General features: G+C 38.3%; 1 protein-coding gene across 11 annotated transcripts in view; it reads left to right on the top strand.

The window, feature by feature from the left end:
• The window catches only part of TULP4 (TUB like protein 4), a 173482-nt gene that overhangs the window by 127850 nt on the left and 30045 nt on the right, over positions 1-15587 (top strand). For all 11 annotated transcript variants that reach the window (XR_012628163.1, XM_074862751.1, XM_074862742.1 and 8 more), the window contains 3 exons: positions 5142-5322; positions 7840-7974; positions 11516-11682. Coding sequence is in view for 10 of the 11 variants with exons in the window: in XM_074862751.1 (XP_074718852.1) it covers positions 5142-5322; positions 7840-7974; positions 11516-11682 (483 nt within the window). In the remaining variant the exon portion in view is untranslated. The remainder of the gene's footprint in view (positions 1-5141; positions 5323-7839; positions 7975-11515; positions 11683-15587) is intronic.

Raw genomic sequence — 15587 nt, 5'->3', positions numbered from 1 at the left:
CCTGCTGCCAGCTGTCCTGTGGGAGAACGAAGAGGTATAACTCGAGAAATTGCTCAGTGGCGTTACTGGCAATTTAGCCACATCTTAGGGAAGATTAGAGCACCTGAGATTTCATGACAGATTAAATTAATTTTCAGAACATTTCAGTGTATCCAGGAATTTAAATGCCATCTGTTAATGCACCTTACATAGTCCTACAAGGCAAGTTCTGTCTTTCTGTGAAAATTTTGGTTTTTAAATAACTGAATTATACTAGGATGGAGTTTACTAGATTCATTTTCAATGCTGTTTTAATTAGTGGAGTCTGTGAGTTGCTTTGCTTCCCTCAGTTGTCAGATGTAGATTCTTTGTAAAAAGTCAGAGGTGTTCTTTTAAAAATCCTGGGCCAAGAGGAATAAAGCAGATAAGATGTTCCTTTTCCAGCATCACAATACTGGAATATCTCACTTTAAAAGTGCTGTCCTGAAGTAGCCTCCAATGGCTTTATATTTCTTCCAGTGGCTATAGCTAGTCCGGCTTCTAATACTTCAACTTGAGCTTCAGTCAAAGGCTTGGTCATTGCCCTGATATAGAATGACAGGCCATGTTCTGAAAATATATTGATCAGATTTCCTGGGAGTTTTGTTTAACCAGCAACATTAGAAACCTTCAGTGTTAGTTCTAAATGTCATGAAGGGAGCATCTTATTTTATCAGTATCTTTCTGAAACAGTCAGTTTCAAACCTGAGACTGGAACTAATTCTGTCTTTTACCCCTCATATATGCATCAAGTCATTGAATACATTATTGCTGGGATTGGGTTATCCTCAGTTATTATAAAAGTCAAAGTGACTGTAGTTCTGGAAAGCTTCTTTGACAATGAGGACAGGCAAAGATGCGGGAAGGGACAGTTGCTAGGTTCCCTGCCGATGTAAGTCAGCACAGCATCATTGTCTTAAGTCTATAAATCATAACAATTTAATTTTCTTAGCTACTGCATATAATCAGATGTGGTGAGATGGCAGGATCTCCCCCTCTCCTACTAGGCTTGTATATTCAAATTAACATAAAGCTTGAGCATTCTTACTGTTGATGAGTTCAATTCACTTATATTAAATGATTAAATAGCAACAAAATGTGTTTTGTGCAAAAATAACATCAGTGTTAGTAAATTATACTTCTCTTATGAAGTAGTGGGCCTCCTAAGCTGGACCTTCAGTGCACCAGGTGTTTGGTTGCTCCATTGTAGCTCTGTTGATCTCTGCACTGCCAAACCATTTTCTACTAGTACCATATCTGGTCCAGACGCATTACGGCGTCACAACAGATCTTACAGGAATAGTGACAGTTCAGCACAGCAGATCTACATGCAGCAAAGTCACTGAACAGGTTCAAGTTGTTCCCCTCAGACTGAATTTTTTAGCTTCTTGGCTGTTCTAATATTCATCCCCTCACAAGATGAATACTTCAGAGCAGAATACCCCATCTTTTGATTACCACATGTCTTTTAGGAATTGGTATTTTTAAGACTGCTAATTGAAGAGTCTTTGAAATCTTGGGCATTTAAGGGGATTGCAGTCTTGAATGATAGTTTCATGGATAATAGTTTAACAGCTATTTTTAGTTGAAAAACTCTTAGATGAAAAAACTTTTTATGTACCAAAACTAGCTTGTGAAACTCATCACAAGTTACCATAGAGGCTAAGAGGCCAGCAGATTTCAAAGAAGGGTGTTTTTCAGATATTCAGATTTGTTATAATAAGGAGGAATCACCCCAAGCTTGGGTTTCATGGAGAACACAGACACTTGTGTTTCAGGACTGAACCCAAATTTTGGCTCTTGTTATACTTAGAAAACTGTGTGTGAATTATCCCAATGCTGTTTATCAGTTTTCCCTTCAAAATGTATAGCATCAGGGCACTATTGGAGACTGCTCTGCATTTGTATGACCTTTAATCAGCTACAGCTTCACTATAGTGCAGGATTTGTTATGTTTGATATGTTCTGTAAAGAAATACTGTATTTATGTTGTGTAACAGACTCACACTTTGAATGTATTGGGTGATTTTAGGTTATTTTGTAATAAAATTATGCATAATTCTACAAGTGGTAATGCATGTAGAAACAATTGAAATAATGAACAGTGTGAAAGGAGAGGAGATGAGACAAGAGAAGAAGAACAGAACAAGGGGCCAAAGAACCACTTCAAAATAAGTACTTGGAGTTTGTTTTTATTTACTATTATTATAATTTAGCTTTTGTATTCAAGGGTTAACAAACCACTACAACTTGTTCATTACCTTTTTCCAATATTCCCTCAAACATCCTAGAGCTGCAAATACCTGAAAAATACAAATTTAGGCAGCTAAAATACAACCTTTTAATTTCTCTGTTGGATCCTTCAGGCATACCCTGTGGCTCAGCCTTTTTTCTGAAGGTCAAGAGAGTTTCGTTCATCTGATATAAGTAGCTTGAGTGTGGCATTTATAACTTGAGTAATGTTATGGATGATAACACCATTAGACATTTTTACAGCTTCAGCAGGAGTTCAGCCAGCAGGACTATCAGCCTGATAAATGCTTTCATCTTAAAGGTTGTATTGCTACAATAATCCCAAAACTTAAAGCTGCTCCTTGAAACCTATAGCCTGGCTAAAGAGATGAAGAGTGCCCTCTGACATTCCTAAGTTGCTAAAGAGCTCTCTCAGGTTTCAGTGCAAGAATTAAGATGCCCACATCCAGCTGTTCTGATCTGAATTGGAAATTACAGTAGGACTCCATAATTTTAAATGAATTGAGGATAGTGCTACTGGAGCGAATTAGCTTTAGATTGAGATGAGACTGAACTCTGGGTGATAAGTCTCAACATTTTGTTCCTACCCAATTATAAAGTGTTTCCACAAGATCTTAGGAGGCAGAACTTTTATACTGGTGTTTTCAGAAACAATAGAGAGTTTCACCTCCTCTGCCTGCGTATTTTGCAGTTATAAAACACCTAGGAGACTGGTAAAAAACTAATCTATAGAGTAGTCTGAAAGTGGTGTGAGAAGCTAACAATGACAACTGGTAGGATTTTGGCTTTGTACAAGTTGTTTGTTTTGTAGAGATCTGAAAGAGAGTGGTTATGTACTGAAAGTAGATAGTAAAAGTGGCTGGGCACTCATTATGCGTGTAAAAACAGTTGAAATAATGAACAGTGTGAAACGAGATGAGGTGATACAAGTGGAAGAAGAGAAGAATAAATGGAAGGGAGTGTGAGATGAATGAAGGTCAAGTTCTTGTTTTTATATCTAAGAACAGTAATCTGAGGCTTGTAGCAAACTTTAGCCACTCTTTTAACCCAGCAGGTATTTAACACAAAAATATTTATAACATGTAATGATTACAGTTAAGGCAGCCAGATACCGGTTTTTCATTGCTTCTGATAATATGAAACAACTCCATTGATTTCCTTAAGATTTTAATGTCTTCACTGGAGTTCCTCTGTTAAACTGCTATTCTAGTTTACAACCTTCTGTGTTTCCTGATCATCACCTTGATCACAGAAAAAATTTTAGTACTTCTTATTTTCGTCTGAGACCTCTGAAGCTATGCTTCCTTTCTGAAACTTTCAAAAGTGCAACCATGGCAATTAGTTCCTAGGTGAATACTGTTATATAAGTCTGATACAATACACGGTTTGAACGCTGCAAGTCTGGCATAACATCTCAGAAGAAAGTCAGAAAGGAAGACCTCTGACAGCAGAGGTCAACAAGGGTGATTGGAGGCTTTGAACAACAACTGGGTAGGGAGATCCTAAGTAGGCTATGATTCTTCTTGTAAAAGAAATGACTAAGGGATTAGATAATAGAGGTCTATAAAATTGTGACCAATGTTGAGAATGTAAGTAGGGAACAATTATTCTTTATTTCTTTTAGCGTTAAGAGGTAAAGGTTACCAAGTGGAACTATCAATTATCACAGAAGAGGGAGTATTTTTTGCTGGAAGCTACATGAGTGTGCAGGGGGGGTGCCTGCATCCTGTTCTTTTACTCTTCCCCAAACACTGTTAGAGGTAAGATACAAGGCTAGATGAATTTTTGATCTGGACATATAATTGTTAGAATCTTAAATTTACAAGCACTGGAAATACATGGTAGACTGAAGGGCAAGTATAAGATTTGACCTTCCTTTTAGCTTAATTTTTAATACTGGCTAGTTTTCAAGTTGATGAGTGCCTTTAAACTTGCTTTAAAACATGTTTGCCTCATATGGAATTATGTGATAGAAGCAGCAGCTTTGGCTAATGCATTTATCGTTCTGTGGATATATTAATCCTTATTTCCTGATGTTTTTCTAAAATTCATCAAATATTCAGGATATTAACTTGCTTAAAGTCTCAAGACAGAAAATTATTATAAAAAATAAATTGTAGGTTCCAGTCAGTCTGACTTTAGTCAGTGTGCATTGGCTACAGAGTAGTGTAGGGGCAAGAAAAAAACTTGCGTTATTATTTTGTATTTGAAATGGTGGGTACAAGCTCTTCTTCGTCCCTTCCTGAATGTGTAACATACTGCCTTCCTCTTGGGCTCTAATAATCTATTTTCACTTGACTGATCATATTGCTTTTTGCCTCTGTTTTTGGAAGACATTCTCCCACCTTCTCTCAGCTCATCAACTGACTAACCTGTCCTCCTCTATTCAGCTTTCTATTTCTCAGAAGCTGTTTGAAATCTCTGCTAAGACCTCAATTTTGTCAGCTCTGTCTTTTGATAGTTACGACTGATGCATACCTCGGTTTCTGCCACCAATTTTAGAAGTTTCTGTATAATCCAAGAACCCTGCAGAATCTGTGGTAGCCCTTCTGCCAGCTCGCTTTAGTTGTAGTAATGGCCAAGTTCAAATAAAGTGTAATGGCTCATTTTAAAGTGAACGAAATGCACCCCACCGTGAATCATTACTTGCTCACAGATTTTAGGCTCTTAACTCTAGACCCTGCTGTTTTAACTTCATTCTTTATATACATCTTTGGTTGCGGTGTCCTATTGTGGCACCATTTCACATCCCTGATTGCTTTGCTTTCAAGTAATTGCTAGCGTAGCTGCTTAATAATTGCAAGATGTGTTTGAAGGAGGGTCCTGTGGCTGACGTTTGGTGGAACTGAAGGCTGTTCTGTTATTTTCAGGTACTGTTTGGCACTGCTGATGGACAGGTTATTGTCATGGACTGCCATGGCCGAATGCTGGCCCACGTGCTCCTTCATGAGTCAGATGGCATCCTCAGCATGTCCTGGAACTACCCCAGCTTCCTGGTGGAAGACAGCAGCGAGAGCGACACAGACTCTGATGACTATTCCCCACCACAAGGTAGTGTTGGGTGCACGTTATTCTGTTCCAGCTTTGCAAGCACTCATGAAGACATCTCGAATGCCAGGGAGTTGTCATGATGTACTAAAACAGCAGCAAACACAGTTTCAAGCTGGTAGAGGACAAAAGATGGTGTGTTCCTGTGGAGGTAGCATGGTGAATGGAGCAGAAAGCTGGTACGGGAGAGTGGATTTGTCCCCAGCTCTGCCACCAGCCTTGCTGCATGGCTTGCTGCAGGTCATATGTTGTCTGTGCTGCACTGTCTCTGTTTGAGCAAATGAAATAACAACACAAAGCTCAAAGTTTTTAGTGAGGGTGAGTGAAAAACACTAGATAGGGGGATATCAGGTTTCTCTGATACGTGGTGTGAGTTATTGTAATGGTCCTACCTCCATATATGGAGGTAGTCAGAGTGCAGTCACAGAAGTTAAGGTGTTATTATATACATTATTCTGAAAAGAGACACCAGTACTAGATAGAAGAAAGTACTATATTTTTAATTTTATCTGTTTCATAGGATTTCTGTAATGCTCATCATTATAGTCCCATCCTTGATAGTCTTGACGTAAAAAGCTCAATAAATTCCATAGAAGGATTGGAAATGAAAATATTTCCTGCAATTACACAGGTTAGAAGAAGGGTGAGTGGAGGTTTCTGGAGTTACTAATTCCCATACTTCAGAGTACATTGCCAGTTTGAGGGTCAGGAAGAAATCCTTCCCTCCCCTTAAGGTTAAATATAACTCATTGGGTGACATGTTTTTGTTTTAAACTCTCTGGAAGTCATCAATAGCAAAGATCTAGGAGGCCTAGGTATCCATGCACAGTCAGCCCCATCCTTCTTATTCAAGTATGCTAATACTACTTCTTGTTAATGCTGTTGATTAGTCTGTAAGATCTAGGTAAGCTGTTTCTGTGTTCCAGAGCTGAATTAATATAACAGTGATTGTACAAAGAAAAATTTAAATACATACTAGCTAGAAATAATTCTGAATTTGCATCTCAGATCTGAACCACTGAATTGAGGACTCTTGCAGTTTTAACTCTAATTTGGATGCAGTCCATAAATCTACCTTTTCTAGAATCATGTGTGTATATATGTCAATATAATAAGCATATGTATTTAACAAATAATGGTAGAAGATAATGTGATCATCTGGTAAAATGTTAGCATCTTTTAAAACTGAGTTTTGTTTTGGCTTTCATGCCTCACTTTTGGTACTGGGTGGGATTTCTTACCTTAGAAGAAAAGAAACAAACTTCACATTTCCTAGCAAGCTTCCAAAGCAAGAGAACAACATTAAATTTGTTTTTCACTGTTTTTTTAAAATACTGAGGTTCCAGTTGGAGGATGGTGAAGTTGCAGAGTACACAGATGAGAACTTAAATGATCTGAATGGGCCAGCTTTTTCTGAGTCAGTCAGGGGGTGGGTGGACTCATTACAAGCCTACAAGCCTATTTTAAAGATTACCCAAACACGATGTATTTTCTTTAGAGCAGATGCAGCATAAACCTCTCAAAGGTGACAAGCCTTTGACTCACACAGATGTGTAGGAAGGACTGGAAGTTTCATGGGTTTTTCTTATGAAATTATATACACAGATGCTAATTACTAGACATCGTTCTCCAAAATACTTTCTGATCAGCTTTTTTACATGTTCAGGAAGCAATACCACTCTTAATTGGCTCTGCCTTTTTTGTTGACTGAAAAGATGCCGTCTGGGTCCTGAGAGGCACTTTATCATGGGCCAGCAGCATCTCCTGTCAGAAAATGTAAACAAAAAGAGTTAAACAGCGAATGCTACAGATGGTAATACTGGTCATAAAGTATTTGAATAAGGGAATTTCAGCAAATGCTGAAAACAAGCCCAGAGGAGCAGAGACTTTGCAGAAATGTTTTTTAAATCCAAGTGTTCTATTTGGGCTTACCTGTATCTTTGAATGCATTGGATCCTGTGATGCAGGATGGCAGGTAACTCTTCATGCTGCTGCCTAGCTCTTAACATTTAGACTACAGTAATTTGTGAAAGGTCAGTGTGTTGTCTTAGAAGTTCTTATAATGCCTCTATGTGACTTCAGGAGGAATCCCCAGCACTTGCCCAAGCAGAAAGTGTATCTAACAAATAGCTTTTAATGTGATTATATTGTTTATTACACAGGTTTTCAACTTGGGTCCCAAGCAAGCCTTCCAAAGCACTGGTTTTCAATTTGTGGACACTTTGGGGAGTTGACAAGATTGAAAACCACCACTGTATAACATAATAGTATATGCATAAATCATGCTGGATATACTGCAGTAAAAATTCCCAAAGTAAAAACATTGGGGTTTCACCAAAGCAGACAAACTAACTAGCTAAACCTGCTTTGCTTTTGCTCATAGACATTGCAGAAATAGGTTGAGTTTGAGGCTTGGGACCATTCCTCATGGCAGTGGGCTGAAGTACAGTGTATTTCAGCCTGGATGTAATTACTTCTTGGTTGTTTGCCTTTTGCTCACTCCAGAGCCTTGTTTTGCAGATGGACCAGCTGCGTATCCAGTCCCAGTGCAGAACACCAAGCCACTACTTACTGTCAGCTTCACGTCGGGAGACATTAGTTTAATGAACAATTATGACGACTTGTCTCCTACTATCATCCGCTCAGGGTTGAAAGGTACAAAAGGAAGCCATTTCACCCTCTTCCTATCCTCTGGTTTTCGTGGATTTTTAACGATGTGTGTATAGGTTGTGTTTTTGCGGTTGTCTCTCCTAACCCAGAAGCTCTTGGCCACCGTTATTGCCGTTTCCAGCAGTGACACCTGCTGGTGGAAGAGCGGTGCTTGGCTGAGAAGAGTTTGTGTTTGAAAAAAGTGTTTCCATTTTTGAGGTTGTGTTTTTATGGCAGTTTTGTAGACCAAATTGATCTGTTTGCTGTTTTCCAGCCGAATGTGCTAATATGTTTGTGCTTCTTTGTGTGAATGCCTCTGCTACGTAATACTTCCTTTGTATCTTTACTTCACAAGGTGTCCTCCCATGCTTTTGGTAACCAGGTATGAATCGCAGTGCTGCTTTGACTCTCACAAATATTGAAAACTTGGTAGAATTATTATCAAGAGGCAAGTTACTTCGAGAGAATGAAAATTCCACTGATTAATTACTATACATCTTGCTAAGCGATGTGTATGAATGTTTGTAAGATCAGTATTCCATGTAAAATCTTTAATTCACATTGGAATTTTTACTGTTCTTACCTATCAAAAAGTCCCTTGCTTTGCCAGCACTCTCAGTACAATTTACAGTGCTTTGCCTGGAGAGAAGTTTTAATTCACTATGGCACATAAGCACATACTTAAATGTAGGTTCCACTGATTCTTTTTCATCTCCACAGGTAAATTAGTTCTGTATTATATGAAAAAAAAAAAAAAAAAAGAGCTGTTGGAGCAGACTCTTAGCTGTTCTGTAACAGTGGGATATTTTTGGTGAACAGTTGCTCTAACACCAGCCCATAGTTTTTGAGTGCTCCACTATGTAGGGTAGTCTTAGGAGGTTAAAAAATCACCTTTGAGGTTTCTTTTCCACTCCTGGTTCCATCTGTGCCAGCACAAGAAATGCATGGCTGACAAAATGTAGCAATCTGGGGCAACCCCATGATCCAGAAAACTTCAGCCGAAAAGACACCTAAAGAAGGACTGGGAGTGTGTATGAGACAGACAGAGAAAGGTGATATCACTGTTGTTTTGAAGCTACCCATTGTACAGTGGGAAGTATTTTACATATAACTGTCATATAGATGTAAACATTTTCTGTACCTTCTTACAAAAATTGTTTTCAAGTGATTGTAATTTTATTGGTTGTTATCACATGCAAGAATGTGCAAAACCATCCAACTCAGGATCTCCATCCTCTCCAGCCACTTGGCATTCTGCTGACAGTGAGTGGTCGTCAGTGTTGTGTTTGAGTCTTAGTTCATGTGTTTCTGTCTGAAATCTGTAAATATTGTGTTGTGGTCTCTTCAGCAGATGCCCTTGTCTTTATGGGCTGCTGTATGATCAGCGTACTCAATGTGTAATACTATAAAACTGTTTCAAGCAATACCAGTATATTTTTGCTGTTCTATTAGCTTTGTCATTTTACTGGGAATATTCATATTAAATTGATGCAGAAAAACATTTGCTGTTGGATGAGAATTTGATTACCCAAATACAAGTTCTTCTTTTCATCCAGCTTGAACAATCCTGGAAGTTTTATCAATTCTAGTGGAGGTCCTGAACTGTTCAGTTGTGTCCTTTCTTTCTTTATGGTTTTTAACTCAGTGATTCTCAGTACACTGCTGAACTGCATCTACTAGTTGTACTAGTTAGCTACCACTACTAGCCACAGAGCTATTGCACGTTTATAGTGCTCTCTATTCAAGGTTTGCTGATATACATGCCTGTAGTGTCTGGCAAGTAGGTTTGAGGGATGGCTCTGATACACTAATTGACTTGCAGACTGTTACCCTAGATGAAACCCCCATCAGATTTCTAATCTCTGTGCTTGTGCTGAGACCTAGTTATCAGTCAAGCTGTTATACATCAAGGTTAAATAGTGGTTGAAGACCCTGTCAGCAGTGCAGCATGCTGTAGAGCCTGGGGCAGTGCTGCAGCCCACGTTCCAGTCCTTAACTTCCTTGGCAGCAGCCTAATTCTAGGAGTTTTGAGAGAAAGAGAGAAAACTGCTGGATGCAGTAATTGCTCCTCTTCCTTTTGGTATGGAGTTCAACTGAAAGTTTTACCTGAAGGCGTGTATCCAAAGGAGATTGTTTTTTCACTTTGGTAATTGTGTAGTTAAGTCAGTTACCAAAAGTGGAGTTGCTCGACCATGCCTCATTGATTTCTAACCTGCTTATTATTATACTCTCTGAGAAAGATGAATTAAATCCCACTGTGGATTACTTAGAGGGTTGAGGACCAAGAGAAAAAAAAGGCATGCAATGCCTAGCTGTGAAAAAATTATCTTGAGTAACATGTATCTTGCCTCTGATATGTACAGAAGCATAATTCCCATGAGAAATATCAGAAAGTTGAAATAATACAAAACCATTTTAAATTTCACATAAAAGTCCCTGAAAATGACAAGTTGACAACTTGAAACAATTTTGAGATCCTTCCTGCCAACTCTCATTTCTCTCCTGCTTCTTCATTTGAAGACAGCTTCTCGCCCACAAATGTCTTCAAAAGGTTCTTGGCAGATTGAGCATCCCGGAGCACAAAAGTTTTGTCTTTACCTTCACTTTGTCTCAGTACAAAATAGCTGCCTTTCACCTCTGGTTTAAGAGTAAAAAGGTTTAAAGACTAGCTTAGTATTCCTTGCATATGCAAATCTGCCCCTGAAACACAAGCAGAAACACAAAATACTGTTTTAATGCTCTTCTTGAGTGTGACAAAGAGCTGGAGGATATAAGGGTTTGAAATTAGCATCCCCAAATTAAGCTGTGGGCGTTCCTCATCATGAGGTGCCTGTAGGAGAAGTAACTGATATGTATATTCATATCCATGTGTATGAGAGACTAAGCAATCCCTGTGTGCTTCTGGCAAACTCCTGCTAGACAGATGAATAGATTTTCACAAGTCAGGTGTCAAAAGAAAACCTATGACATGGAGGCCATATGTATTTATGGACAAAAATCCAAAAGCCTTTCTAGTTTGACATTATACTAAATTATAACTCTAGTTTGAGTTATGCTGAAAGTTATATTCACAGCCAGTGAGAACATGGGGCATTGCCAGATATACTGCTTTTTCTTGCTGTAAGCCTTTCCAGACAAGTACTCTTTGCTGCTCTTTTAGCGAGATTATTTATCTGTGTATTAACTTGATTCCACTTACTTACCCCAAAGATGTGCATAGGATCTTCCACATCAATTTTAACATCTCTAATAAATTCTTGTCCTTAGGTACTTAGGAGCAACCACTGATTACATTCTAGACTAACCATAGAGAGAGAAAAATGAATGGTTTTTACACATTTTTTGCAATTCACAAAATAAAGAGTCATTCTCAGAAGTGCATCTGTGGCATATTTGCTACTATTTCAATGAAAGGATTTAGCTTTCTAAGTACTTAAGTAACTTTTGAGAGCATGATTTAGCTGTTCAAGTCACTTTTCAGCATCTGGAAACACTGTTCCTACTGATGCTAATCAGTGATTATTGCAAACCATCTTTGTGATTTCAGATGTGGTGGTACAGTGGTGTACACAAGGAGACCTACTTGCAGTAGCAGGCATGGAGAAGCAAAGCCAGCTGGTTGACCTCGGCAATGGTTCCCTGTTGAAAAGTGCACTTGTCAAGTTCTACAATGTGCGCGGGGAACATATCTACACTCTGGAGACCCCTGTACAGGTAGGAGGTATTTTTTAAGTCAGTTCTCAATGCTTTGCCGACATGTTTTTCCCACATTAGCTCGTTGGTATACACGTGCATTGTGAAAATGGTTGCAAAATGTCCTGAACACTTTCTAAAATATGATCTAGATAAAAATGAACTATAAATAATTATTGTTTGCATTAAGGTAGACGTCCAGGAGTGCATCTCATTCTAGGGCCCTCTGTGCTAAGTATTGTGCAAATATATAATGAGAAACAGTCTCTTTCCCAAGATTGCTGGGCCATGAACAGACAAGATAGAAAAAGGAAATTCTGTTGTTTTACAGATAAGTGACCGAGGAGAAAAAGCTAGGTAACTTGCTTGATATTGTAGCAGAACCAAGAGCTGGACAAAAATATTCCAAGTCCAGTATCATAACTACGAGATTATTCTCTCTTTGTTATTGCTGTAATTTTCTAATGTACAATCAGTTGATACAATATTTTACTTTTTATGGCATCAGATAGAGAAGGATCAATCAGAAAGTCTTGTTTCTGTTCCCACCTTCTGTACAGACTTTCACTGTAACCTCGGTCATGTTACTTGACAAGTAAATATCAACACATGTCTGTGTGCTGCTTAGGAGCACAACATGCTTTGTAGGTCTCTGCTGATATTTCAGAACCCAGCTGAATGTCTCTTCACAGTTTATTTCATTTTCTGCAGAACAGGGATGACTCCATTCTGACTTCTGACAGTTAATAGTGAAATTTAATTAATTTACAGTAGCTTTGAAATCTGAAAGAGAAGGAGAATGCTGTAGATATATTTACTTAATTATGTTTAATGATGATATCATTTATTATAATTTCTTTTTCAGTACCTTGATCTGGGATGGATACAAAAGGATGACGTAGTAAACCAGCTGCTAAGCTTTTGTGTTGGCTTATATTTAGCATTAACCTGTGCTTATTAACATTAGCACTCTAATTTAGATAGAATTCTTTAGTTTTGTAATATATAAAATAATGGTCTCTAAAGGCAACCTAAATATGTACAGCAACATCTAATGCTGATTTAGGTACCTAAAGGACTTACCCGTACACACAGCTTTATTGTCTCTTAGCCCTTTCCTTAGCCTATTTGTCTTAGCCCTTAGCCTTTATTGTCTGTAGCCCTTTCAGCAACGTAGCACAGCCCTTTCTTCTCAGAATCGATTCTGGAGAAACCACGTTTATAACAGTGTTGCTTATTCCCAGACTAGGTAAAAAGCAAACCTCGTTCTGTTACTTCAGTACCAGAATATCGGATGTCCATGTTAGCTGTAGAACCAGTGTAACACTCTGGTGTCAAGCTGTGAAATCAAGTTGTGGTTTGAGCATCAGATCTGATGGGATCAGGTTGCCTTAAGGTGTGCGTGCAGGCTCTTTTCTTACTGCTTTGTTCCCAGTAACCTCAATTTCTCCTCCCTTTAAATACCTTCATGTCCTCTAGTTCTCCCTATATCACTTCAACTTCTTTACATATTTTCAGCTCTTCTCCTTTCTCCTCTCCTTAATCAGCTGGGAGAAAGCACATGTCGTGGCTGATGTGAGGACTAATTATTCTGCCATTATATGAGTACTTATAGGGCAACTGACAGATCATACAGAACAGGTACCTTCAAGTTCATACCACAGTATTTCTCGTAGTGAAAATACTAACATGAGCCTCTCTGCTCTTTCCAGCTTCTAATTTTCACTGAAATGCAGCATTTTAATGTCATGGAGATTTCTTCCCCCATTGTCAACTTCAGATGAAAAGCCAACAGCTTCAGAAGTTGTAAGCCAGGTTGGAAGTGAATGATGGGAGGGTTGGGGGTGGCAACCACCATTTAACAGTGCAATCATGGAGTCTCATTTCCTTGGGAAACCAGGATGAAAGTAACATTCAAACTGATGTATTTATGTTCATTAAAAAACTGTGTGCATAAACCTGCCTAAAATTAGAGCCACTCCTCTTCTCCTATTAGTCAGTGTTTATTCTCTTTATTTAGTGCATTTAAATTCATATTTGCTCAGCTGCAGGAGGAAGTGAGGGGTCTTTCAGAAGGACACCTGTATCTGCTCATGTGGACTTTATGCTTCTATGTATTTGAGTGCTGGTCTAGCAGTATTACCAGCTAAGTGACAGGTATGCTAGAACGTTACTAAGTATTTGGTTTACTAACAAAACCAGGTAAAAACCACTGTTGCAAAAAAATTGCTAGTAACTTTTGTTATTCTCTGCCTCAGCTGCAAAGGTGTATATGCAAAGATGACAGAGTGAGTCAGTGGTTCCAGTAATTTGTCTGATGACAAATTCGTAAGAGTAAATTAATTAGTTTTCTGTACCATGACAGTTAGCCTTGTAATGGGATTTTATAAAATACACCACTGGTTATTGATTTATTCTAAATGAGCATTATTGTGAATTTAAAGGTCAAAAAAAGTAAAGCTGCATCTAACATAGAAAATAGTGGATTACAGGTACAAAACTGATTTTGCATGTGGCTCTCTCTCCTAATTCTTTGATAAAGTAGACATCTGAAAATCTTATCAGTAAAATATACTGATCTGTCTTTGGTAGGATATTCAGGAAACAAGAGATTTTATTGTTTATAACAAAACTCAGTCTAAAACTGACGTAGGATTTATACACAACTTGGCTGGAATGTTACCTAACATAAAGTCACTGCAAACCCCAAGGTAGAATAGATTTGGGTACTGCAGGTTACTCATCTTGATGATGGCTGTCGTCATGGATCCCTTCAAGGTGTTTTATATGACACCTTCTCCTCCAGCTTTAGTATGGTTCTGGCATCCTCTGTCTCATTTGGTTAACTTTCTTAAACTGTTACCTTCAGTGTAGGATTTTATAGTTCATAAACCTACTTTGCTGACTATAAAACCCTAGATAGGGAAATCACACTTGTTTAAAAGTATCCAAATGAACACACTAGCTTTGCATGAAAAATAACGTTCATAAACAGCATGGTAGAGTTAGCATAGTGGAACGGTCTCTTTTGTTCCCTGCTCTGGGGCTTCAGCCTGCCACCCTGACATGCTGCAAGAATATATTTGCAGAATGTAGTGAAAAGAGCTGAAAAGGCATCAGTAAGTGTTGGGCAAATACTGAACTTCTGCTACACAGAATCAAACTGTTTTGAACCTTGAAAGAATGATGAAAAAATTTCAGAAGGGACTTCAGAAAGTCACACCAGACTTTTACCTTATTGGAAAGAGTTCTGTGAAAACTGGGTTCATACTGTAACTCCAAAGAGTTGATACTGGTTATTTATTTTATACAAAGAGCATATCTTAAAGGCTGTTGATCAGCTGATAACTGTTAAAAAATATACTACCAATTTCTGTAGAACTTAGCTCTTACTACACTTGCCCTTGTGTACATGAACACCAACATGATGTACCAAAAATATGCCCAGTTCTTCTAGCTGGCAGTTTTCATGGTGCTGCTTTTTCAACATTTAAAAATGTGATTACTGCAGCAGGCTGCCCTGCTCGTCATAATTTTTTTATTGGAAGAATGTTAATTTCTTACATTATTTGTTAAATCCTCACTACCTTTCCCTGGCATCAAGCAGGGATGAGAACCAACTCATTCAAGACTGTTTTACAGTCTTGCTAAAATTGTTTACTGGAAATGCTGCAACCCAGTTCTGTCACTTCAGAATTTCTCATCTGATGTGCAGACAGGTCTTTATTATATCAATTAACTGTACCTACAGTTGTTTCTGAGTGGATACAGCTGTTTCATATCTTCCCATTTGAACTTTAAACAGAGGAGTCTCTTACAGGACCACTTCAAAATTACTTAACTGCTGACTTTTACAAACCTCTGAATTTTTTCTGTCTAATGGTTCAAAGTTGTGGCTTATATTTTGGTTTCTTCTCTGGTTTTTA

Source organism: Strix uralensis, chromosome 3 (assembly GCF_047716275.1).
Source record: "Strix uralensis isolate ZFMK-TIS-50842 chromosome 3, bStrUra1, whole genome shotgun sequence".
In the NCBI taxonomy this organism is placed as follows: domain Eukaryota; kingdom Metazoa; phylum Chordata; class Aves; order Strigiformes; family Strigidae; genus Strix; species Strix uralensis.
The sequence above is the reverse complement of the archived record's forward strand: the minus strand, read 5'-3'. Positions and strand labels throughout refer to the sequence as shown.